Source organism: Amphibalanus amphitrite, unplaced genomic scaffold (assembly GCF_019059575.1).
Source record: "Amphibalanus amphitrite isolate SeventyFive unplaced genomic scaffold, NRLGWU_Aamphi_draft 001020F_arrow, whole genome shotgun sequence".
NCBI classification, from domain to species: Eukaryota; Metazoa; Arthropoda; class Thecostraca; order Balanomorpha; family Balanidae; genus Amphibalanus; species Amphibalanus amphitrite.
The window spans coordinates 191,428-215,871 of NW_024882514.1; the positions used below are offsets into that span (position 1 = coordinate 191,428).

The 24,444-nt window shown below is 54.9% G+C and overlaps 1 protein-coding gene, 1 long non-coding RNA gene and 2 other non-coding genes across 6 annotated transcripts in view; 2 read left to right on the plus strand and 2 right to left on the minus strand.

Moving 5' to 3' along the window:
• On the minus strand, positions 1-16,643 carry LOC122369255. Its single transcript, XR_006254381.1, has 2 exons — positions 16,537-16,643; positions 1-585 (listed from the first exon to the last, which is right to left on the minus strand). It is a non-coding gene; the product is annotated as an uncharacterized LOC122369255 (long non-coding RNA).
• The window catches only part of LOC122369253 (rootletin-like), a 58,648-nt gene extending 40,831 nt beyond the window's left edge, over positions 1-17,817 (plus strand). For all 3 annotated transcript variants that reach the window (XM_043343850.1, XM_043343851.1, XM_043343852.1), the window contains 32 exons: positions 433-620; positions 1,599-1,719; positions 2,801-3,037; positions 3,371-3,507; positions 3,751-3,911; positions 4,173-4,303; positions 4,624-4,791; positions 5,222-5,416; positions 5,696-5,779; positions 6,655-6,802; positions 7,100-7,227; positions 7,506-7,698; positions 7,996-8,179; positions 8,570-8,745; positions 8,926-9,111; positions 9,221-9,465; positions 9,747-9,962; positions 10,412-10,622; positions 11,223-11,318; positions 11,627-11,769; positions 11,945-12,121; positions 12,355-12,462; positions 12,601-12,780; positions 13,092-13,304; positions 13,608-13,805; positions 14,075-14,176; positions 14,400-14,498; positions 14,802-15,005; positions 15,254-15,364; positions 15,584-15,725; positions 16,116-16,272; positions 16,505-17,817. In XM_043343850.1, the coding sequence (XP_043199785.1) occupies positions 433-620; positions 1,599-1,719; positions 2,801-3,037; positions 3,371-3,507; positions 3,751-3,911; positions 4,173-4,303; positions 4,624-4,791; positions 5,222-5,416; positions 5,696-5,779; positions 6,655-6,802; positions 7,100-7,227; positions 7,506-7,698; positions 7,996-8,179; positions 8,570-8,745; positions 8,926-9,111; positions 9,221-9,465; positions 9,747-9,962; positions 10,412-10,622; positions 11,223-11,318; positions 11,627-11,769; positions 11,945-12,121; positions 12,355-12,462; positions 12,601-12,780; positions 13,092-13,304; positions 13,608-13,805; positions 14,075-14,176; positions 14,400-14,498; positions 14,802-15,005; positions 15,254-15,364; positions 15,584-15,725; positions 16,116-16,272; positions 16,505-16,595 (5,130 nt within the window). In that variant the 3' untranslated portion in view covers positions 16,596-17,817. The remainder of the gene's footprint in view (positions 1-432; positions 621-1,598; positions 1,720-2,800; positions 3,038-3,370; positions 3,508-3,750; positions 3,912-4,172; positions 4,304-4,623; positions 4,792-5,221; positions 5,417-5,695; positions 5,780-6,654; positions 6,803-7,099; positions 7,228-7,505; positions 7,699-7,995; positions 8,180-8,569; positions 8,746-8,925; positions 9,112-9,220; positions 9,466-9,746; positions 9,963-10,411; positions 10,623-11,222; positions 11,319-11,626; positions 11,770-11,944; positions 12,122-12,354; positions 12,463-12,600; positions 12,781-13,091; positions 13,305-13,607; positions 13,806-14,074; positions 14,177-14,399; positions 14,499-14,801; positions 15,006-15,253; positions 15,365-15,583; positions 15,726-16,115; positions 16,273-16,504) is intronic.
• Positions 2,000-2,140, minus strand: LOC122369260. Its single transcript, XR_006254383.1, has one exon. It is a non-coding gene; the product is annotated as a U4 spliceosomal RNA (small nuclear RNA).
• On the plus strand, positions 6,326-6,466 carry LOC122369259. The gene has a single exon (XR_006254382.1). It is a non-coding gene; the product is annotated as a U4 spliceosomal RNA (small nuclear RNA).
• Positions 17,818-24,444: the final 6,627 nt, after the last annotated feature.

Below are 24,444 nucleotides of genomic sequence, written 5' to 3' on the forward strand. Positions count from 1 at the left end.
CGTTTTTTCTGCATGTCTGTATAACTGGTGTTTTACATAAATAACAAGCGGCTTGTTTCTTCATCAGAGGGCACCGACACTGTTAACATGCGTGTTTGATGTCGGTTTGGCCGTTATTTGCCTGCCCGGCTGGTCTGTGTCGGGAGTGACCGCGATCTAACGAAAACATCCCATCGATCTGCATTCACTTATTTGCCTCACAACCTAGCAGATATGTCGACTTAATGATAACTTCGGAACAGTTCAGTTGTCCCTGGATGCATTCGAAACGGCCTCACCATACGACGTGATCTGACCAGCAGGAATTCACTGCTGCTGTGCTTCCGCTGGTGTTTCTGAGATTTATGTGACCTGTGACTATGCGGTCACGAGTTTGGTGGGTTACAGGGGTTTCTGCTGTGCCTGACCCTCATGCGTATCCCTCACTGTCAGGAGCTGGACGCCGCCGAGCAGGCTCGCCGTCTCACCTCGCGTCAGCAGCTGGCCGAGGAGCACGAGCTGCTCTCCGCCGCCGTCCGTCAGGTGGCCCAGCTGGTGGTAGAGGACGCCGAGCGGCCCGCCGAGGAGGCAGAGAGGGACGCCGCCCTGCCGGTCACAGTGCAGGCGTCAGCCGTGGTCAGGTGAGGGAGGATGGAGGGAGAGAGATGGAGGAGGCAGAGAGGGACGCCGCCCTGCCGGTCACCGTGCAGGCGTCCGCCGTGATCAGGTGAGGGAGAGGGAGGGGAGGGAGAGAGGGATGGAGGAGGAGGCCGAGAGGGACGCCGCCCTGCCGGTCACCGTGCAGGCGTCCGCCGTGGTCAGGTGAGAGAGAGAGGGAGGGGAGGGAGAGAGATAGAGGTTAAAGAGGATATATGGGCAAGGGAAACGTCCAACGAAATACTGCACAGACGAAGCTCTTCAATCAAACTTAAAAACATGATCAAACATCACCCGTTTTGCGAAATGCTTCCACCTGTTAATGTATTTTAGCTCACTAGCCAAACACATTGAAGTGAATCGACCCACCATCACCGGTCCCATTTCTCCCCCTGTGGCCTAACGATCTCGGACGAGCGATCTCGGGATTTGTCCACACAAATCTCTCCCGGTCTGACCCGTGTGCGCCGATCACTTGTGTTTGTGCGGTGGTCTGTTGACATAACACAGTGGCTGGCCGGCCATTGCGACACGCACATGGCATTGAACCCGCGCTGTGTTTACGGTGAGACCAATGACCGACCTCGACACGGTTACTACATTAATGTAATGCGTCGTAATTGCACAACTGCGGACATCGGGCTTATTCCATCTTGAAGCATCAGAGGCTGGTACTCGAGTAACTCATAGAACGATGTTATTTACATGTGGGATGGACTATAATATCGTTGCGTTTAATAAAGATGAGGACGACCGTTTGACTATGCTTTGAAGGACATTATCTTGCATAACTTTAGTCGGACCAATATCGTCAGCGAATAGTTACAACCCCGCGGAATCTGGAGAAAATTCACTGTTTGTCACTTCAACTCGACCCGCCGTCTCTCAATACCACCCTCCCACCGCTGTCAGTCAGACGACATGTGTGTAGTTATTCACGGCCGCGCACTGTCTGTCCCCAGGACTCCCGGCCGACCGCCGCGGCCCGGCTCGCCGGCTCCTGCCGTTACGATGGCCGACAGCGCAGTGACTGCCGTCCAGGCGGTGCTCAACAAGAGGCAGCTGCAGACCCACGAACTGCAGGTGGGTGGAGAATGGAGGGGGATTGAGCCAAGGTGTCGCCAAGGGGTCGTCTGGTATGCTGCACGTGTGTAGGGCGTATTTGGAAGTTGGAAGAATTGAGTGTACTAGGATAAAAACGGCACGTTGGGGGAGGCTGGGAAATCTGTGAAAAGTTCCTTGGGAACCCGCAATATCTATGTGTGTGAGCTCCCAGCGATTCCAATGTATAGTGCGATGTTCCAGGCTACTACCATCGGAGCTTCACTTCAGTTTTTTCCACCATTCAATTGTATCTGAATAGGCCTCGTGAGGCCATCCAAACATTGCCTTGGCCGACGGTATTTCACGTCGTCCAGGCGGGGTATTGGGTAAAGTTTTCAACTAGCAATAACAGCACCTCGGATAAACCTCATTGGTTACTGTATCGCCACTGCGCAAAGATAACTAAATAACCAAAAATGGCCTGACTAGTATGTTGGAACTGGTGAAAACCATGTTAGTTTCATCGCAACATTCACTCTCTCAACCCATGCGTAGAATCCACACGACTATGTTTTGTTTTGATTACAGAACTTGACACATTACCCCCACTATAACGTTATCGGTATGGGGAGACTTCAACGCTGCCGGACGGTAGCTCGCAATAAGCTTTGCAATCTGACACCAATGCGACGCGCGCCACCTAGCGGATGCGGAGCGAACTGCAACTGCGCCCAAATGGCGGGCATGACGTCACTCCTGGCCCTGGCCCAAACTCCGTAGTCCACATCACAATACTCTCCCTAGTGCCGCACGCCAAGCACACTGGTTGTGGGCATACAACAGATGTAGTCGCTAAGAGAGGACCGGCGGCAGTGGCGGAGTATCCGCGAGGCGGAATGGCTCCGGTTATCCTGAGGGCTGCCTTGAGCTTGCGAACAGCAACAAATGATCAGTATCATTCATTTTATCCCCAGTGCTTGCCCATTGCATCCATGCCTTGCCAGGCCAGGAGAGCGTTGCTGAGCTTTATACTCTGATTCATTGACCTGTAGCGCCTTGCGTTGTTCTGGGTTACACGAATCCCGTCTGAGTCCGTCTGTAACCGCTCCCGCCGCCGCAGGTGAAGCTGACGGCCAGCGGCGAGCAGCTGTCGCAGCTGCGGCGGCGCTGTGAGACGTCCGACGAGCAGCTGCAGCAGCTGGAGCGGCAGCTGCAGGAGGCGCGCGACCAGCTGCAGGAGACGGAGCAGCAGCGGGAGGCGGCGCGCCGCGAGCTGGAGCGGCGCCGGCTGCAGCTGGAGACGGCCGCCGCCGAGAGGGAGCAGCTGGAGCGGGCCAGGACAGCGCTGAACGCTCAGGTGATTGGTACAGACAGGGCATACAAAACGCGCAGCTGATGAGGGAGGAAAGCGAAGTCGACTTTTAAGTATTTGACTGACTGCACAACGTGATTTTGTTGGTTGCAATACCTAAATTTCTTTCGCGCAGTGGCAATGCTGCATCTTCTGTGAATAGTGTTGACAGAAATCAAGCGAATCTATCTGCTCAAAATAATCAAACCGTGATCTTAAAAAAGGCATCCCAGTACACGCCCAACATCCGGACCTTTACCCGTTAATCGTAACCACGCATCAGACGATTATCATGTTCATTCGCTTCTACGGAAGCTGACGCCTTTGCCGTCCCGGCAGGTGGAGGCGCTGAACGGGGAGGCGGACACGCTGCAGGCCAGTTTCACCGAGCTGCAGAAGCAGAAGGACGCGCTGGAGGGCGACAAGCTCTACCTCAGCGCCGAGATGGAGCGGCTCAAGGCCCAGCTGGACGAATGGTGAGACTCGGCGTGTTTAGATCGGCTAATGGCGACCTGTGACACGTGACCTTATGATTCCCCGTCAGTCGACTCTTCGTTGGGATTCGTATGAGCGTGTGACTTGGTGTTCAGTGTTCACGAGGTGCGTCAACAGTGGGATCATTATGCGTCCATGACATCCGACGCGAAACGCCTCTGCTAATTGATGCTTGACCCTCTGACCCTTTAATATGACCTCTAACCTGCCCTGTGCGCGGACAGCCAGGGCCAGCTGTCGGAGCGGGATACCCGCGCCGGCCAGCTGCGCCAGTCGGTCGTCTCCCTGAAGGAGGAGCTTCACTCGGCTCGGCTCGAGCTGGAGGTGCTGGCACAGAGTAACACAGAGCTGGACGACGCGCGCAGGAAAACGGAGCTGGAGAAAGGTGAGAGGACAAGGGAGGAAAGAACATAAAGAGCTGGATAACGGGGAGAAAATACAGAAAAGATGTAGCTAAAAGTGTGGATGCAATCCATGATGACACTGGTGTGTCGTTAATTTTTGAACTTACACTTTTCATGGTAATGCTACCAAGACGTGATACTTCAAGTCAACTTTCAAACCTGGGCATCATCTTGTATATTTCTTCCCAACACATGATCGGTAGTCCTAGTGAGACTCACCCAGATAATAAACTGCCATCCAGGCGAGCTGGAGACTCAGGTGGCCCGACTGAAGACCGACGAGGCAGCGCTGCGGGACGCCCTGCTGAAAATACAGAACCTCAACGAGGGCCTCGGCGTGGACAAGATGGACCTGAACCAAATGGTTCAACAGGTTAGTGAGAGAGGCCGGCGAAAAAGCTGCAGTGCTCGCTGTGGGACCGAGCGCGCTGATATGATCCGTTTAGTATTCAAACTCAGTGTCTTGAGCCCTGCCGTCATTGTTCAATTATGTAAAAATGACACCCGGCAGAAGTTCGATATACGATGCGTACAACGCCACCATTGCATTTTTAAGGCAAGGGACAATATATCTCAGCCATCAATTGATTGGCACAGACCTGTCATGGCTTGGAGCTTCAGCCATATTTCTTTCCATCATTTCCTTCAGCCCACTCAATTTCGACCCTCCTCTGACCATCCACCCTCCCTCAGCTGGCGGCCGAGCGGGCGGTGTTGCAGTCAGAGCGGGCGGAGCTGGAGGCTGAACTGACCGCCCTCAAAGACGAGCTGCTGCGGCTCGAGCAGGAGGGTCAGCTGTCGGCCACCGAGAGGCTCGGGCTGCAGGAGACACTCACTGAGACCGAGAGGGAGAGGGAGAAGGTGAGAAAAGGGCGGGACAGAGACAGAGAGGGAGAGAGAGAGAGAGAGAGAGAGAGAGAGAGAGAGAGAGAGAGAGAGAGAGAGAGGGGGGGGGGGGACACTCACTGAGCCAGAGATGCAGATGGAAAAAAATGAGAAAGACGGGATAGAGACGCAGAGGGAAAGGGTAAGGGGAAGGGACAGAGGTAGAGAGCCCAGAGGGAGACGGCAGGCACTCAGTTGCATAGAGATAGAAGGGGAGGTGAGGGGACGGGACCGCGACACAGAATGGGGAGGGAGAAGGAACAGCTGCAAAGTAGTCCTTCTGTGCTCGTCTCCGATTTACTATAGTCTGAAACACCGCCCGAGTCTACTTACACTTTCAACTCCATCTTGTTTGTTTCACCTTCCTCCGGTTTCTGACACTGTTATTCCCTCCTCCACCCCTCAGCTGGAGGACCAGGTATCGGAACTGGTCGCTGACCAGGCCGAGCTCGAGTCCCGCCTGGCCACCTCCGAGAGGCAGCGGGCCGCACTCCAGGAGGAACTGTCCCGCACGCGACTGGACTACGAGCGCGCCAAGGCGGAGATGAACCGGACGGCCTCGGAGAGAGAGACGCTGGCCAAAGCGTCTGGAGACCTGCAGGTCAGTCAGGGAGGAGGGAGAGAGAGAGAGAGAGGGAGGGAGGGAAGAGAGAGAGAGAGGGAGGGAGGGAAGAGAGAGAGAGAGAGAGAGAGAGAGAGAGAGAGAGAGAGAGAGAGAGAGAGAGGGGGAGATGCATGTTGGAGAAAGGGACACGTGCCTGTGTGGTGATATTGCGATTACAGCTTGTTCTTCACGCATTTTAGTTAGAACTATGTTCTTTGATTAAATGGCAGCTGTGACCACTGACCGGTTGTTCTCACTCTGACCATTCCGTTCCAGGCGCGACACACAGCACTGCAGAAGGAGCACGCCAGTCTCCGCGAGGTGCTGGCCGCACTTCGAGCAGAGAAACAACACGCCGAGGTAAGCAGAGTGTTCCCATCCCATCCTCATGTCAATGTGTGTTCTGCGCCGCCTCTAGAAATTTGCTGGTCTATAACTCTCGCTCGTCGTACCCAGTGTGTTCTGTGTCTTGGAGTTGCATGTTCCCATCGTCCTGTGTCTGGCGCCTAAATCTTCCACCCACACGTTCGTAGCGCTTCGGATCAGCGCCTTCAGTGGTGATAGTTACCTTGTTATCCAATCATTGCGCTAGGTTTACGACCAATGGTAATGGTGACGTCATGGTTTTCATTGGTGCACATTTCTAGTTCATTCTGCATCTGCTAGGTGGCGCGCATCACATTGGTGTCAGATTGCAAAGCATATTACGAGTTACCGTCCGGCAGCGTTGAAGTCTCCCCATACAGATAAGGCTATAGTGGGGGTAATTTGTCAAGTTCTCTAGTCAAAACAAAACGTAGTCGTGTGGATTCTATGCATGGGTTGAAAGAGTGAATGTTGTGATGAAACTAACATGGTTTTCACCAGTACCAACATACTAGTCAGGCCATTTTTGGTTATTAGGTTATCTTTGCGCAGTGGCGATACAGTAACCAATGAGGTTTATCCGAGGTGCTGTTATTGCTAGTTGAAAACTTTACCCAATACCCCGCCTGGACGACGTGAAATACCGTCGGCCAAGGCAATATTTGGACGGCCTTACGGGGCCTTTAAACCTCTGAAATGTGCGTGTGAGACTCAGGATATGAATTACAATACAATACAGTTGGCTCTCCTGTTTGCGAAGTGTTTGATAATTTCTCGATATGTCTACTTAGTTCCAACACTTACCTAACGCTTGTAATTGTATAATGCATTTTAACTCTCCGCTCGCTTGTTTCGACCGCCGTCCCCAGATGCAGCTGTTCGAGAGTCGGACGGCGCTGGAGGCAGCCGAGGCGGCCAAACGGCAGCTGCAAAAGGACAACCGGCAGTTGACGGTGCGGAGGGAGGAGCTGCAGAACAAGCTGAACCTCACGCGCAAGGACATGGACCAGGAGGGAGGTGAGATGAGCTACACCCAGCGGGTCACAGGTGGGTCTGAGTGATGGTAGAGGTGTCGGGGGATCTGCTTCCGAAACGCAGGATCGGATCGTCGTACATTTATGGGCGCGACGCAGCAAGACAACACAGCCCAAGACCTATCGGGGCTGAATAAATACGACAGATAAATTAATACAACCTCGACGAGTTTTTCCGTTTTATAACTCATTTATCGAAGAAAAAACATCTGCCACAATATCCCTTCGCTGTAGATGACTGTCATCACCACTTGTTCAACACTCCCGAAATCGTCTGCAGAGCGGCTGCGTGAGTCGGTGGCCGACTTCAAGCGGCGCCTGGAGGAGACCAAGACGGAGCAGGCGCGCGTGCTCTCCGACCTCCGGCAGGGTCACGACGAGGAGGTGGCTCGGCTGGCCAAGGAAAAGGTGCGGGCCTGATTACTGAACAGCAGTTACGTTTACAACGGGAGGAAGGGACACACTTGGATCTGGATAATGCATGTGGATAGCGGACAACTTGGACGGCAAGCCTGTCTCAGAAGTGTCGGTAAGGTATACCAACTTTCTGTGGCATGCTCTCTAGGAATTAATATGTGGTAGTAGCTTGTCATTTATAGCTGATGATACCAAGGCCATATCATATAGTCATACACGTTACTCACACCGCTCCCCCCGACTGCCATCCACCGCTCTGCTGCCGTCAGGACGAGGCGGTGCGCCAGCTGGAGACGCGTCTGCAGAAGTCGGTACAGACCTGGACGCTGGAGCAGGACGGCCTGCTGGCGCAGAAGGAGCAGCAGCTGCAGACGCTGCACCGGGAGCTGGAGAAGCAGCTCCGCTCCGGAGAGCAGCAGCTACTGGCCGCCGAGGAGGCCAAACAGCAGGCGCTCACACTAGGTAACCAGCGGAGAATCGGACGGGCGATACATAGGTAGCGGGCGGAGATTGGACGGGCGATACATGAGGCAATAGGCGATGAGCGGAGATGGAACGAGTGTTAGGTAACGATTGGGTGATGGAAGAATTCCGCAAACGGCAGCAAGAGCCCAGGAGAGCACGTCTGCTCAGGTAATGGTCATGTGTGTTTGTGGTGCCAAGATGAATATTTGTGTGCACTGAGTTACAGTAATACAGTTCCCTCGCTCAATTAGAAATGGCAGTCGGTATGATGTATTTCCCCTGTCCGCTCCGCAGCCCAGCAGGAGCAGCAGGCGGTGCTGGACCGTCTCCAGCAGTCCCAGCGTGAGCTGGACCAGTGCCGGACGGAGCTGGACCGGCTGAAGAGCGAGGCCTCCTCTCACGGAGAGATGTCCCGCTCCAACCTGGGCGCGCTGCACACGGAAGTGGCCCGACTACGCTCACAGATCGAGGACAAGGAGTGAGTGCTTCATATGGAGGACCGAGGGACGGATGTACGGATCGCCTTCATGGGGGGACGGGGATGACCGATGGACCGTTATATTTTTGCGACCATTATAGTTGCATTGGAACTAAATACTTTTCCCTTTAATCGACGCATTCGCTATAAGTTTACTTCAATACCTTCGACAATAAAGTCGTGACGCATACAAGTCACGAAATCTCGGAATATGTTTCCAGCTCCCTTACATAGTGTAAGAATAGGTATACCGCAAGAACAAAACATCTATCAGCACCTTCGGCACGGCAAATCGACTGTCTCAATGGTCACTTCTGCATAGGCTTACGATACATAGCTCGGTTTACGCTGGCTCCTGATGACAGAGCTCATCTCTTTCCTCTTCTCCAGGATCGCGCACGAGAAGGAGGTGACGTCGCTGTCGAACCAGGTGCTGGACGCCCAGCGGCTCCGCGACGTCACCGACTCGACCCTCAGTCAGCTCAAGGTCAAACTCAAGGTCACCGAGGAGCACCGCGACCGGCTCGAGAAGGAGCTCAGTGAACTCAACCGGAAACTCAAGGATGGTACGAACGACAGGGGAACGGTGGTTGTACAGCGAAACAGCGCTAACAAAAATGTGTTCCTGGCATTAGCTGTGCATGTGCAAGGCTCACCTCTTGTGATCGTGAAGAGTTGAGATGTTTAAGTAGCTTATACCATTTTCTAGTGATATTTCTCTTACATTCCTGCGCCGTCTCCCGCAGCCGAGTCGCGCCATGACGAGTGCTCCCGCTCACTCTCGGACACGAAGCGCGCGCTCCAGGAGGCTGAACATGAGGTGACCACCCTACAGAGCAGCAACGCCGACCTGCGCGACAAAATCAAACGCCTCGAGGCCGACAAAGGCGAGCTGAAACGGTCACTCGACGAGGCCGGACAGAAAATCGCCAGTGAGTAGAAACGTCGCCTGATGCTTAATGAGAGACTTGAACTGAGTATCCTTTCTGTTAAATATGAGCCATTTGACTAGGTATGTGACAACACGCTCTCTGCCTCCAGTTCTGGACGCCGCCAAGGAGTCGTCCGCCCAGGAGTCTCAGGAGCTGCGGATCCAGGTGCGGGACCTGGAGCGCACGCGGCAGGAGGCGGGCCGGGAGCTGCAGGAGCTGCGCCGCCAGGGCAAGCAGCTGGAGCTGCAGCTGCAGGACCGTCAGACGGAGCTGGCCGAGCTGCAGCAGCGGCTGGCGCGCCAGCAGGACGTCAGCGAGGCGCAGAAGACAGAGCTGAACACCGCCAAAAATCAGGTTAGAGGGAGGCTTAGCGGGTTGAATTACGATCAATGAAAGGTTCAATTAAGTCTAACGCGATTAAAAGGAGAAAGGAAAGAGCGATGCGCTAAAACACATCTAAATGACATTAACGCCGGTTTATACATGATTATTCACATCAAACGAAATGTCTGTGAGACGTCTTCAAACCACCGTACACGAAAGCAATAGAGGATTAAGGATTAAGGATTCTCTCAACCACGACCGTAGCACGCCCTCCTCTAACCATCTCCGTGTCTCCTTCACTCGTCTCACAGCTGCGTGAGACGGAGTCGGCGCGGGACGGTCTGCAGCGGGAGCTGGCAGACTGCGAGCGGCGGCTGACGGAGCACCAGGACCGCTGGCGTTGGAGGGAGCGGGACCTCAGCGGCGCCCTGGAGGAGACGCGCGCCGCCACTCACCGGCTGGAGGACGACAAAAAGAACCTGGAGATTCGACTGAGCGCCGCCAGCCAGGAGGCCGCCGACCTCAAGGTAGGGCGCGTGGTGGATATGTGGTGGACAAAGATAGCTTTCTGTGGGTCAGTAGGGAATTTGGATGAATTATAAGATAATTCGATTGTTGGTTTTGGTGAGTTAGGCTATTTCGGTCTAATGCGACCATTGCAGAGCCAAAAGGATGATAGAACTTAGGGGGAGACATTGGGCTGGGCGGGTACCCTGGTGACCCGTCGGGGCTGAGCTCGTCCAGTGGACAGACCACCCTGCCCCTAACGGTCACCGCACCCGGCTACAGGCCTGTTCCTGGTGTGGAGCTAGCCGCATGAGAAAAAGGTGCCCGTTCATCCCCGAACAGGGGGTGGAGGCGTGGAGGAGAAGGAGTTGACTGTTCTGAGGAAGGGAAAGACGAGACAGATGAAATAAATCGAGCCTCGCTATTTCGTTTGTGCTCCAGTTACCTCTGCTCTCTTGTCCGTCCCCAGCTGAAGTTACTATCCTCCGAGGGCCGGGTGGAGGCTCTGGAGGGTCAGGTCTCCCGTTTGGAGTCGGTACGGAGCGACATGGAGCACAAGTTGACGTCGATGTACTCCTCGCTGCGCCGGGTGGCTGGGATCCGGCTGGACGGCGGTGGGGGAGGCCAGTGGCGACCGCCCAGTCCGGCCGGCAGGAGGACGGGACTGACTTCAGCCAGAGGTTAGTGGATGGGGTCGGGCCTGAGTCAGATGACAGGTCAGTAGAGCGGGTGCGGTAGTTTGGATATGAGTGGAGAGGGAGTAGTATGAATCAGAGGTCAGTGAACCGGGTGACCAGCTGGGTAGGAGATCGGTGTGAGGGGTTGACCTGGGTCAGAGGTCAGAGGGGGGCCTGGGTGAGTGGTCAGTGGAGAGTCGGGTGACCTCGGTCAGTCTCGGGGCAAAAGGATGGGAGGACTTGCGTTATTGGGGCCGCGCATGTGTCTGTGTCAGGAAGAATTTTTTTTTTTGCGAAACATCGCGCAAATTTAGACGGAGGTTTTGAGTCTAGCATGAAATTACCTATCTCGTAAGTCATCGCTAACATTAGGAGACGGATTTTTTTCAGTTATTTAGCAATGGAGCTACTGTTTGTTGTTGCATGGCTTTTGTCCTGGTATGCGTCTTGTGGTTGTTCTTAGTCGTTCGATAGTCTCTTTATATTTATATACGATGCCCAATGAACAGGCATTCGCTTAGTGTCATTTATGCCGCATTGGACGATCGCCTGTGCTAAGAATTCGTATTCATCTACTTTCAATATGTTTTCGTTACGACGTAGAAAGCACCGGCTCATTCGGTACCCTTGAGGAGTTGGAGTCGCTCATTGTTGGCATGGAAGATCGGGCGAACCGACAGGCCACTGCTCGAGCTCGGGGTAAGTCGTCACGCTGAACTAAACTTGCCTGCCTCACAAGGTACCCAAGAGAGACGGCGAGTTGATTACCGAGCGCGATCAATAGTAAATATTCAGCTCAACAGACATAATTGTTTTACATCCGCGCAACGCACTTCGTATAATTGTCTGATGTTAACCGCTCCCACAGTAACAAAAGGCAGCCTAGTCTTTCCGACTGTCCGACCATTAAACCCGTCGTAACCTCGTCATGTCCGCCGTTGTCCTCTCCACCCACCCCTCGATGACCTGTTCTGTTCTGATGTTCTGACCTATGTGTCACGCTCCAGGTGACGTGCTCGACTCGGAGCGCAGTGCCGTCCTGGAATCAGTGGCCGGCGGGCCGCCGAACGCTGTGGACGTGGACCCGGAGTTTGTCCGACAGGGCCTGAAGGATCTCATGCAGCAGGTCAACAGGATAGAGAGACAGCGGGTAAGTTACTCTGCACCGCGCCGTGTCATTCTCTCACTCGCTAACCTCAGCTGTTATCAATTGTTCCCTAGATACTTTCTGACTTTTTACCCATCTACCCTCCATACAATTTTCATTTTATCCCTCACGCACTCTATCCACTCGCCTCTCACGAACCGCCGCGCCGTGTCGTCAGGACGAGGCGCAGTCCCAGGCTCAGTCTGTCGAGTCGGAGCTGGAGGAGCTCAGAGCCACCCACCGCGAGACCCGTCAGAAGCTGGAGACGTGTCAGCAGCAGCTGGCCGGCCTGCAGACCGAGAAACGCTTCCTGGACGCACAGCTGGCCGACACCAGGAGCCAGGCGGGGGCGCAGGTCAGGAAGTGGTCGGGGGTAGTTCACAGGTTGGGGTGAGGTCAGATGACAGTCAGGGCGGGGGGAGCAGAATGCAGGTTATCGGTCTGGGCTTGGTCTGGAGGCACGTTCAGCATCGCTGCAGTCTGGGTCATTGGCTCACTATTAATTTGATGAGGCGCCGAAATTTGGTAGTACTTCAATAGCTGCAAAGTCGTATCACGCCATGATTTGTTCCACATTTTCTGCTCCAGGAGGAGGCGAACAAGAAGCGAGAGCGCGAGACGCGCACGCTGCAGGAGCGGCTCGGCCGGCTCGAGACGACCAACACCAAACTGCAGATGGAGAAGGAGGTGCTGGAGGTACGACCAAATAAGACACCGGGGGACACCGGGATGGGCGCGACTGAGCCGCTGATACTACAAAACACTATGCCTCCGATATGTCACCTCATCGCTCGTCGTGACTGACCTTCGCTGCCCCCTCCGCCGCGGTTCCAGGAGAAGCTGGGCACCCTGCGTCGTCAGGAGTCGTCGGTGGACGAGGAGCGCCGTCAGCTGCGCCACTCCCTGGAGCAGCAGGAGGCGCGCGCTGCACAGCTGGAGACGGCCCGTCGCGGACTGGAGGGGGATCTGATGAGGGCCAGACAGCTGGTGCACGACAGAGACGCCGAGATCGAGGTAAGAGTGAGAGGGAGGAGTGTGTGGGGCGCGGGTGGGAGGGGTGGTGACTAGTGAGGATGGCGAGTGAGTTGCTTAGGTGCTGACTAGTTGAAGTGAAGTGGAGAAGGCTTTGCGATAATAATGTATCAAGTATCCCGAATATATATTTATTTAGCTACTCAGTCATGCTTTTTTTTGGTGATATGAAGATACGAACTACTTTATATTCACCATGATTTGCTATTGAGCTTCCTTTCCTCAGCACTGCTATTTCCTCTATTCGTACCACCACCGACACCAGTAACCCCCCGTCCCCCGCTAACCTCCAGAGCCTGCAGTCTCGCCTGGAGGAGGCGCACAAGTCTGTCACCTCATGTGAGGAGCGGTGCGCCCACCTGCGTCTGACGGTGGACCGGCTGCAGCGGAGGGCGGCCGCCGCCGACACGGGCCACGCGGAGAGCGAGGACCGTGTGGCGCAGCTGTCTACTCAGCTGGCAGAGGCCGGCGCGCAGACGGCCCACCTGCAGGATCAGCTGCAACAGGTGAGGGACACGGGGACCAGCTGTAGGGAGTGAGGGACAGGAAAAGCTGTAGAGGGGAAGACGGAGAATATGCTCAGCAGACTCAATGAGGTAGCTTATCTCGTGGGTATAATGACGATTCATCGTGGCATTATCGGAATAAAGTCGCTCTTCTGTTCGATGTCAACGCTCGAAACAACATTTGCTTGCTGTCTTGCGGTGTACTTCGTGTTTCATGCCTAAATTTCGCCTCCAAAGTCCAAAGCCATCACCCCATCAACTCCCCCAAGTGCGTTGCGTCACCTGCCCCGCACCGTCCCGCAGACCCAGCGGCAGCAGCAGCTGGCCGAGCAGGAGCGGGCGGCGGCCGAGGAGCGTCTCTCGACCGTCCAGCAGACCGTCACAGAGCTGAAGCGGCACAACGAGCAGCTGGTGGAGCGGAGCGGCGACACGCAGAGGGAGCTGGCGCAGGAGCGGCTCTCGCGCTCCCAGCTCGAGCTGCAGGTCAAGACCAGCCAGCAGGTGAGGAGGGAGAGAAGGGGGAAGGAAGAGGGGTTAGGCGGATTGGAGCGGAGAGTAGCGGGATGAAAGTTGACGGCGCATATTGCTGGTCGGAGGTGATCGGGTTATAAACTGTGTGAGCGATGCGACTGCCTGTGCTCTAAGCATTGGCATTAGATGCTTCAACCTGGCGCTATGGTTCCGATTTTCTCACATGACACCGAACCGTCAATGTCCGTGGTTCTTTGCCGCTCTGGATGACGGATTTGTCGCGTCCTCGGCTCGACCAGGGTCTGGAGCAGCGTTCCGGTCGGGAGCAGGAGCTCCTGGAGCGTATCAGGCGCCTAGAGACGGACAAAACCGAGCTCACCGACAAACTCGCCGTACTCCAGGTAATAAATGGCGTGTCACTCAGGAGAAAGACGAGAGATCTGACCAAACAGCCGACCGTGGTTTCAGTGGTTGTATCCGATCACGAAAGCCAATTTACAGACCATATCATTGTATCAGGCCAGCATCATTGAGCTGATAAGCTGATGTGCCCTTGACTCACCGAGGCGTGCGTATCAAGCATTGACTCGGTCTTGGTCACATTCCCACGATCATCTGTTCCAGCGCAAACTGTCCCAGATTGAGGTGGAGAAGAAGGACCTGGAGCGATCCCAGGTGCAGCTGGAGAAGGACCGAGCCGCCCTCATGAAAACGCTCGACAAGGTAAAGTACCGAGGCCGGGGACGCGCCTGTTGTCTCCTTAGGGTGGCGTATGGCGTTAGCTTGAAAAAATGAAGACAACTTTCAGCCTTGAATGCATGCTGGAATTCTAAGAATGTGCTTGTTGCTACAGATAATGGAAATACGACAGCGTCGTTACTAATCGTCCATCTACTGTCCAGTGACGGTCCCGAACAGGGTGGAGCGTCTTTCAGCGCCCCCAGTCCGCCTCCCGTCTCCGAGTAGAGCGGAATGTCCATTGTTACCATTGCTGCCCGGCAATCACCTCTCCTCTCTGTTCCACAGGTGGAGCGGGAGCGTCTCCGCGCGGACGAGACGGCCACCAAGTCGACCCTGGAGCGGACGGCGCTGGACCGCTCCCTGTCGGCGGTCGAACAGGAGAACCAGCAGCTGCAGCGCCAGTGCAGCTCGCTCGAGCAGCAGCTGCACCAGCTGCAGCTGCAGCTGGCCCAGCGCGGCACCCAGGCGGCGCACGGACAGCTCGGCAGGGTTAGTCGGGATGTGGGTGGGGATGCCTGTGAGATTTCAGTTCAAGTTGCAGCTGATGATGGTATAGGTTTAGGACGCCTTGGCGACAAAGGCCATTTGGTACAGTTCAAGGTGTGTGAAATGAAAAGCGAGTATAGGAAGGAAATTGAAGTGAATTGCAATAAATTCAATTGTCATTGTTGATCAACATGAGCGTGAATCTGGTTTTCGAATTTGAATGCTAACCATAACTGACACCGCTACCACAGGAGTCCCAGTTGGAGTTGGACCAGCTGAGGGCCCGCTATGTCCAGCTCGAGAAGACGATGCAGGCCAAAGAGCGCAACTACAAACAGCGGATAGTCGGCCTGGAGCAACAGGTGGGTCTCAATTTCTTTTGTAGTTCAGTTAGGCAACCATATTTACACGCCCGCCCGCCCGCCATTGAAGCATCATGCACAGTCTGTTCACCCGTTAGCTCGGCCTCGTCTCGGGTTATTACGCAAACCTCATGCGTTCTTACCACACAACATTTGTCCCTCTAACCCGAGCGGTAGCTACCATGTCACCCACTGTGACTCTGACCCTCCCTCTGTCAGATCCGGACCCTGAAGGAGCAGCTGTCGCAGGAGATCCGCACCCGGCAGCAGTATATCCTGCGCAGCACGCGGGCCGGAGAGGAGATCCGGGAGATCCGCTCCTCGCTCGACGAGAGCCTCAGGAACGTCAGCGCCAACGAAGGTGGGCTAGGGGGGGGGGGGGAGGGGGACAGCTCGACTGAGACAGCGAGGCTCCGACTACTCGGCAATATTAGACCGGACCCTACGCAGCTTCGGGACGGCGGGGCCGTGGCGGCCTTGAGCCGCGGCTACCTCAGTCACCAAGAGCCTTTGGGCTACGGTCGACCGTGAGCCGACCCGGGGAGAACAACAACAACAACTGAGACAGCCAGGGGGAGGGAAGCTGCTGGGCGGAGACAGGCAATGGTACACCTAGCTACTACCTAATGTATTCAGTAAAAGACTGTCCGGCGAATCGAAATCCCTACCGCACGGGGGCTAACAATCACATGAGACATTCTATGTACCTCCTTCCACCACAACTGACCCCTTCCCCCTCTCCTCTCTCCAGGTCTGGACGGCGCGGCGCTGGACTCTGAGTCCCGCCGGCTGGACTCTGCGGTTGACCGACTGCGCGGCTCCAGCGTCCTGCTGACCCCGTCCCGACTGGGCCGGTCGCCGAGACTGGTGGTCACCGCGCCCGGCAGGTCACGCACCGTCAGCCCGAGGTCAGTGGACGGTGGATGGGGAAGGTGATTGACAGGAGGGGAAGAAGGGTGTTATGGCGATAGACTTGAGAAGGCGTGCTTAGGCGTGACGTGTGCTCTTGTTGCACCGTTGCTGCCTTTGCTGTCCGATCTCTATTGCTGCTGTCTTTTTTTAGCTATAATGTCCACGGATGAAAACATATGTAGGGAGATGGCGACTGCAGCCATTCTTATCAGACTATCTCTTTTCCAGGTCCCCACGTCTGCGGGTGCCCGCCCCCTCACCTGGCCGGCGCGCCGCGACACAGACGCCCCCAGCTCGTCGTAACCTCGGCTTCCACTGACATCTGGCGACCGCGCCTTGAAGCTAAAGTTCCTGCCGCCACCGCTCCTGCAACCAAAGCGACCAATTTCAGCCGGCCACTGCCAGTCGAGTGCAATACTTAGCTCTTGTAATGCGACGTAGATTATAGGACGTAGTGTTTGTAACGAACGTGACTGCTCTCATGTGTTGGGCGGTCAGCTGCCACGGCAGGTGGTTGTGCCGTCGGGACTGTCAGTCCCCCCCCCCGTCCCAAGTGTGCCTCTCGGATTCACGGTAATTTTTCATAGGTGGGGTTTTATCAACTTTGGGGACGATTTTTTTAGCGTGGAGTCTTACTTTGGTTATGTGTAACTGCTTGCGAGGTTTTGATGTCATCTGGATGAGCTTTTAGTCTTTACACCGGTCATTTGCCGAGTTTTACCATTGCATGCGATGTTGTATACGTTCCAGCAGTTTTGGCACAATGCACATTACGCCTGTAATTTTTTATGTCGTTTGCTTGTTTCGCGTCACTCCATCTCCATGCCACTCATTCCACTCATTGCTCATTTTCGCTCATTTCCACCTACTTCCTCATCTCATCATGTGTCACCCATTTCCATTGAGACAACTGGTTCAATGTTCATTCGTTGCCATCTTATGAATTATGATGTGATCGCACCCCGCCGCCGCCGCCTCGCGTTCCGTCTCTGCGGTCAGACCGAGTTCGAGCTGCCACCCTAGCTTCGCGAAGCGCTCTGTATCGATGTACCGAGTCGTGCGGCACTGCCGGGACTCTGCTGAGACAGAATCCCACGCCAGAGCCGACCACCGACCCGTCCAGAAGTCTATGGCATCACAGTGAACACCCACCGGTTCAACTCCCGTCGGCCGAACTAGTCAGTCGGCTGCTTCGGGTGAAACCTGAACGCCATGGGTTCAAAGAAACATGAGAATTGACCTCAAAATGATGCCAATGTGTAGTTTTAATATGTTTTACCGTTGTACAACACAGCACTGCCATGGCCTTTTGTTTCATGCACGGGTCAGTTGTAAAGTCCACCTTTTCCCGTTATGTTTGCCGTTACGGGGAACAGGAGTCATTGTTCGGTTACTGTGCATGTCAGCATCTCAGCGTTGCATCATTTGACCTCCGCGCCAGTCATGTGTTCTTAGCAGTCTGTATGTGCTCGCCTTGGCGTGTGGCGTGTTTGGTTTCGCGTCCCGAGGCCGAATAGGAAATACAGCCCCTTTCTACCTGCCGTAGTGTACTGGCTTGACATCTGGTGATGGAAACCGGAGTTGGCGTTGTGATATCGGCCGCTAGATGGCAGAAGACTGGAGACCGTACCAAGGCTATAGAACTACCATGAATCCTGCAAAAGTGTTTACCTGACATTTTAACAGTCGAGTATTCACATGTGCTAGAGATACCTAAACAACAAGAGTGTAAAATAAAAATAAGAAGCTGTATGTACTCGAGTAATCTTCAGCACAGGAAGCTGATAAGCTGTGTCCCTCCAAATCCCTGTACTGGACTCTACCAAACTACGTGCTATGGAGGGACCGCCGTAGTTAAACAGTCCCCACCGTTCCGTGCTTCTATCCTCAGGATACTGAAATCCTTCTCCTCCACGCCGCAACCCCTCTCCGGGCTGGACAGGCAACTTTATCTCATGCGGGCTGCTCCCTTGGAGCGGCACCGCTGCTCCCGAGGGAGCGCACCCCGTAGCCGGGTGCAGTGAGTGCCTTGGGGCTGGGTGGCCTGTCCTCTGGACGGGCTCAGCCCCGGCGATTCACTAGGGTGCCTGCCCAGACCCGACCAATGTCTCCCCCTATATCCTATCATCCTCCCGGCTCTGAAATGGTCTCATTGGACCGAAAGGGCCTAACCCAACAAAACAAAAACAAACAAGTTAAACAGTTACATGCTCGTATGTTCACTATCCGAGATACAATATCAGCCACAAGTGGCTTCAGCCGGTGACCGGCACTGCCCCCCCCCCCCCCTGACCAGCGTGTCAGCGCGGCTGGATCCTCCGTGCGACACGGGCCGCCGGCGGAAAACACCAAATACTACATATTCCCGAGCCGTGGTATGCAAGTTGTGATCGGGACTAGCACCACCGCGGTTGGCACCGGGCCTCATTTACATGTGGTTGGTATGTCAACGGACTACCAGCGGTTGCCAGCCTGTGTGGTTAGCTTCAGCGACTAGCGAATCTTTCAATACGATACTGAATAAAAAAGAAAACCTGCGGGAATGGCCGTGCCCATTACGTGTTGCGGTCATTTACCTACCTAGCCTCGGTGGCACTCAGTACAGCACACACTATGGAAATCCCGGGTTTATGTGCAGTGGCCGATTAATTAGTGGCCACCATTCCTTATGCTGTATGCAACCACCTAAGTACCGTCGAGCTGGACTCTGAGCATCCCCGGCTGACTAAAACTGGACTGATGTAACCGTTACACGAACTGGACGCGTCACAAATCTGTCGGAACGGGTTCCGTTTCGTCGTCAAATGTGAAACATCCGCCGGCATTCCAAGATGAGGACGCATACCTACATAGCGTCATCGTTCGGTTCGCCGCATTCCTCGCGTAAAAACTACACGCACAATAGGCGCCCGCTTCGCAAGGAATTTTGATGATGGCCACGCAGAAAAAGGAGAGAGAGAGAGAGAGAGAGAGAGAGAGAGAGAGAGAGAGAGAGAGAGAGAGAGAGAGAGAGAGAGAGAGAGAGAGAGAGAGTGAGTGAGTGAGTGAGTGAGTGAGTGAGTGAGTGAGTGAGTGAGTGAGTGAGTGAGTGAGAGAGAGAAAAAAAAAGAGAGAGCGAGAGAGAGAGGGAGAGAGAGAGAGAGAGAGAGAGAGAGAGAGAGAGAGAGAGAGAGAGAGAGAGAGAGAGAGAGAGAGAGAGAGAGAGAGAGAGAGAGAGAGAGAGAGAGAGAGAGAGAGAGAGAGAGAGAGAACGGTCGGGTCGGCTGCAGCCGCGCCGGTGGCCGCTGCGCCGCCCGGTCACGGTTATTGCCGCTGATGGCGGCACCGGTCGTCAGCTCACCGGTTGATGCCGCCGCCGCCGGCACTGGCCGACACCCGATGAAGACATCAGCGGGCCGTAATCGGCGACTGACGGCCATTCGGCGCCGCCGCCCGCCCACCCGGCCGCCGGGAGGTCCACCAGCGGAGGAGGAGGGGTGGAGGAGGGGAGATACGAAGGAGGGAGAAGCATGATGAAAGGGGAGTCAGAGCAGAGGAAGATGCATGGTGGTAGGTGAATCGCCAGGCCTGTGTGAACTGTGAAGAAAAGGTCCCACGCAGTGAAAGGTCGGGTACGTGGGAACCGGGGAGGGAATGAGCAAATGAGAATCATTAATAGTCGTCACGCTATTTAGGTACCGCGGATAAATACGGTAAAAGAGCTGGTGCACTCTGAACATATTCGTTACCCACTAACGACGGCTTAGTCTAATGTGTGGGACTTATGGACCCCCACACACACAGCACCAGCCTAGCACCACGCGGTGATCAATGTCAATTTCGCACCATCCACTCTATGCATAAGTGAGCATCCACACCGAGCCTGGTCTCATTCCTGCGCAGCCCCTCCGCCACGGAGAGCCACCGTCATTAGCCCGTGCCTATAACTGCACCCCGTCTCCTCCCACCCTTCCCTCTCCTCCCCCACTGGCACGACCGTAAATGGCGCCTGCCGTGCCGTCGTTAGGATTATGTGCATTCAGCCGGCTCGGTACATGACATACACACATTTAAATGGTGCCGTCTGGGACTAAGCGACGAGCCAGCCTGGGATCGGTGGGGAGGGGAGACGGGGTGGCGGTCATGGGACGACGCGCTGCCGGAAGCATAGCTGTATTTACTGAGTATTGGTCATTGAGCAATGTCCCTTGATCATCACGTTGCTTATGACGTCATTGTGACGTCACGGTACTGTTATGACGTGGCGCATTGGTTGTAACACCCTGAGTCCGTGCTGGTCCCGTGAGTTCGCGGTTAAGTTCGTGCCCAAATAACTTGCACTGCATTGCAATGGTGCAAAAAGGGACTGAATGAACTGGGTGGGTAACAGCCGGCGAGGTGAGACAGTTCGCTCGAGAGGAGAGAGAGAGAGAGAGAGAGAGAGAGAGAGAGAGAGAGAGGGGGGGGAGAGGGAGAGAGAGAGGGGGGCAGAGAGAGAGAGAGAGAGAGAGAGAGAGAGAGAGAGAGAGAGAGAGAGAGAGAGAGAAGAGAGAGAGAGAGAGAGAGAGAGGGAGAGAGAGAGAGGGGGAGGGAGAGAGAGAGGGGCAGAGAGGGGGGCAGAGCTGTCATGGAGTTAGTAACAAACGCTGTAGAGATCCCGCTAACGTCCTGCGAACACTGCACCCCGTTCCCACGTCATTCTGTGGGACGGATTGACACTGCGGGACGGGCTACGTAGTGACGGATCAATGATGAGCGTGACATGAACACCATGTCATAGACGTGTCTCTATGAATGGCCATCAATTATTGTGGGCGCTGGTGGACAGTCAACACGTTATGTTCTGCGACCTATTGAAGGTCAGCCCCGGCCTGACTCCCACGATCCCAGGTACTCTCCTTAGGCTACCAGCATCTGAGAGGATAACTTATGCTCCATAGCCTGTGGTCAAGCCCGCTTGTTGTGACTGGGATTGTAATGAAGCGTTTGTTTATTTGTTATAGGAGCTGCATAGCAGTGAAAATGTCTGCATTGCAAATATCGTAATGTTAACGTCACGACACCTATTAGCTAACGCCGTGAATAAAGTTACGGAATGTTAATTGTCCATTCGTACACCTATACCTAATGGGCGCAGGGCACATTTAGAGGTTCAAGAGTTTGAAACGCTCACAAGTGGTGTGGCTGTGAATTAATATCCTATCCCACTCCACTCGTGTACCCATACAATCGGGGTTGGTTTAAAGCGCTTACCTATCACTTCGCAAAGCTAGTAAATGGAACGTAGCATTCACTATGAAGTCGAAAAAGTCCAGGTAATGAGTTTCCCTCCAATATAAATGATCCACATCGAAACCCACACACACCCCGGCCGGATCGCATACCAATTTCCCCTACGATACTTGACAGCACGACCCCTCCCTTGATGACCATTGGTACCGTAAAACATTCCTGAGACCTGAGAAAATCTCCGGTCGGGGCGACAAAGTGTCTGTACCCTCAGCCGGCGGGGACTGCCCTGCCGTTCCCCTCCCAGGGACCACCTGCTGTCCCCGGTGCCTGTGAGATCCCCAGTGACACCGGTCGCCCTCCGCAGGTATAGTATGCGTCCCCACTGAGCGCCGCTCCGATTGCGTGCCCACGCTCTGATCAACGGCCCGTGACGGCCGGCGCGCGGCAGTCTGTCCGCCGGTCCCTCCGCCGGTCCTGGTCCCCGGTCCTGGTCCCCGGTCCTGGTCCCCCGAGACCGACCGACGACCCGGGGGATTAGCTCCGGCCGGGTCCCGTCACGGCTCAATGGTTCCGTTCGCACAATGAGAGGTGCCGCGACCCCCGGCCCGGCGCCCCCGGTATGTCCGTCGTATTGTGTCGGCCCGAGTGCTGAGAACGTCAGGTGGGGACGCGGAGGGAGGCGGCGACGTGTCTGTGCGTGGTGGTTTCCGCCGGACGTCGCGGTTACACCCCGCCCTCAGTCCCACCCCATCCCGGCCTGGCCGTCACCGGCCAGCTATCCCTCACCTGTCACCAGTCTCATTCATCGTTCCCGGGAAGTCGTCTGCGCTCCTGTCACAAACGCTGCTCTCCCCACCATTCGAGTGTCCGAGCTTTCCGCCCGACTCACACTCATAACCTTTGCTCACCTACACATCTAACCGGGCCCAAATGCAACAATTTGTGGTGGCCCGTAAGCCGAATTACCAATTACCAATTACACATCTAGCTCGACTCTGCTGTGCTGCTCGAAGATGCGGGCACATTTTCGGTTTTCCCACCTACTTCCATTAATTCTCTCACAAAGCCGCCATTCTCACCGTCGCCACCTGGCTTTGTACCGGTTGTAATACCTATACCCGAGACGTTTTCGATCGCCCGATCAGGTTTTCCCCCGAGCTGCTGGGGTTGCTCGACGCCGCTATCAGAAGATGAGCGCTCAGATATCTCCGATTGTGCAATTGTTCGCTGCGCGTAAAAATATAAACGCATAGCTCGGGTGGTTTCCCATAGCTTCATTGTAAGTTATTTGGATCATTTTTGTGAGGGTTTACTCCAAGCTCTATTATTTCCAGTGGCTAAATCAGTGAACCATCTGATAGGCATGTCTGGTAACTTACCGTGGCGCATTGTGTTCGTTGCAGAAGTTCCGCCATGGGGTGCGCATGGCTGGCTCCGGCTTGATCGGGGTTTTTCACGGGCGGCCAGAATCACCGGAAATGATGTCACCGATGTCCAAAATGGGCGCTTCCGGTCACATTCGTGATGTGCAGGTTTCGTGTTAACAGATCCGTTAAAGCTGAATCGAGGAGCGAAATGGCCATTCAAACAAACAACACAAGGGGTTCACAAATATACGACAAAGAAGTTACATGCCATGACCATGCTGGGATTTTAAGACAGCCAAATCGGGTTTGTAAACGGCATTAAATCTCACGCGGTATTTTGGCACGATTTCGAGTTCACAAGAACGGACAGCAAAAAAGCAACAACAGGATATACCTTTAAACTAAGTGAGACATTGCGTCACTATTACACACCAAAATCCTGAGTGAAAACGAAACTATTTGAATAGGTAGAGAAGGTCAACAACAACCATAAGCATTAAATCCACACCAATTACATACATTCAACGGAAATGATTAGATAGTCCATTTAGGACATTCAACGCACTTCACGGACCACAAACTTACAAAATAGCATGAAGACGCATCATGTCATGTCTAAAACCATGCCGCAAAAACAAAATGCACCACCGCTTATGTCCATAAGCCGAACCTCGTCAGTGCTTCACCTCATCTGCACAAAATTCGAAAGATTGACGAAGTGACGAGCGACGCATGCTTAAATGTGCTACTTATTTACTGTTCAAGCATGTTCAAGTATTGTCCGCTTCTCTGCCGTCACATTCGCTATAGGTATTGAGTATGGCTGGGCACAGCCCCCGGATTCATGGTACAGCAGCGGGGCCTCATGGCTGCATTCTGTCGATGCTGTAACAGTGGCACTCCTGTCTGATCAGACTGGGACCGGCGCCGGGTATTACCTGGCAGCCACGCGACAGTCCTACCCTTTCTCAGAACGGATACCGTCCCAAGAGGTTAAAGACATCGATTCGGATTAGACGTTTCCAAATACCGCCTGTTTCTGGGAAGCAGCGGATGTCTGCATGCGAGTATGTCAATGAAGATGCATAGTAAATGCTTTAGGATTGTGACTGATTGTCAGTCATCTGTCAGCCTGTGTAATAAGTCGCTGTCTATCACTAAATTCGCGGGTATAATTCGGATCCGGCAGAGTTGATCGCCGGAAGTAGGTGTGCCTCTCGGCAGCGCTCGGCAAGTTTGACAGCGCGGTGGCCGTGTCTCGGCGCGCCCCGGCTGGATGGGGGATACTGCACCGGGGCTTGGGGCCGGGGTGGAGGTGGCCCCCGGTAGGAATTTCCTGGACTGCCGGCGGCGCGCCTCTGGTCGGATCGGCGCCACCGGGGCGCGCGCCGTGCGCCAATTGTCGGTGTTCGGGCGGGCGCGCGTGGCGCCGCAGCCCCTCCGCCGGCGCCGGGCCACCGTTTGATCTGGAGAGCGGTGCGAAAGCCGACTCGCCGCCCGGCGATTGTGTCAATATTTGGCTGCCACTAAGGGGACACCGAAAGGTGCTGCCACGAGTCGGGTCTGACCTGGCGCGTGGCGGGCCGGCCG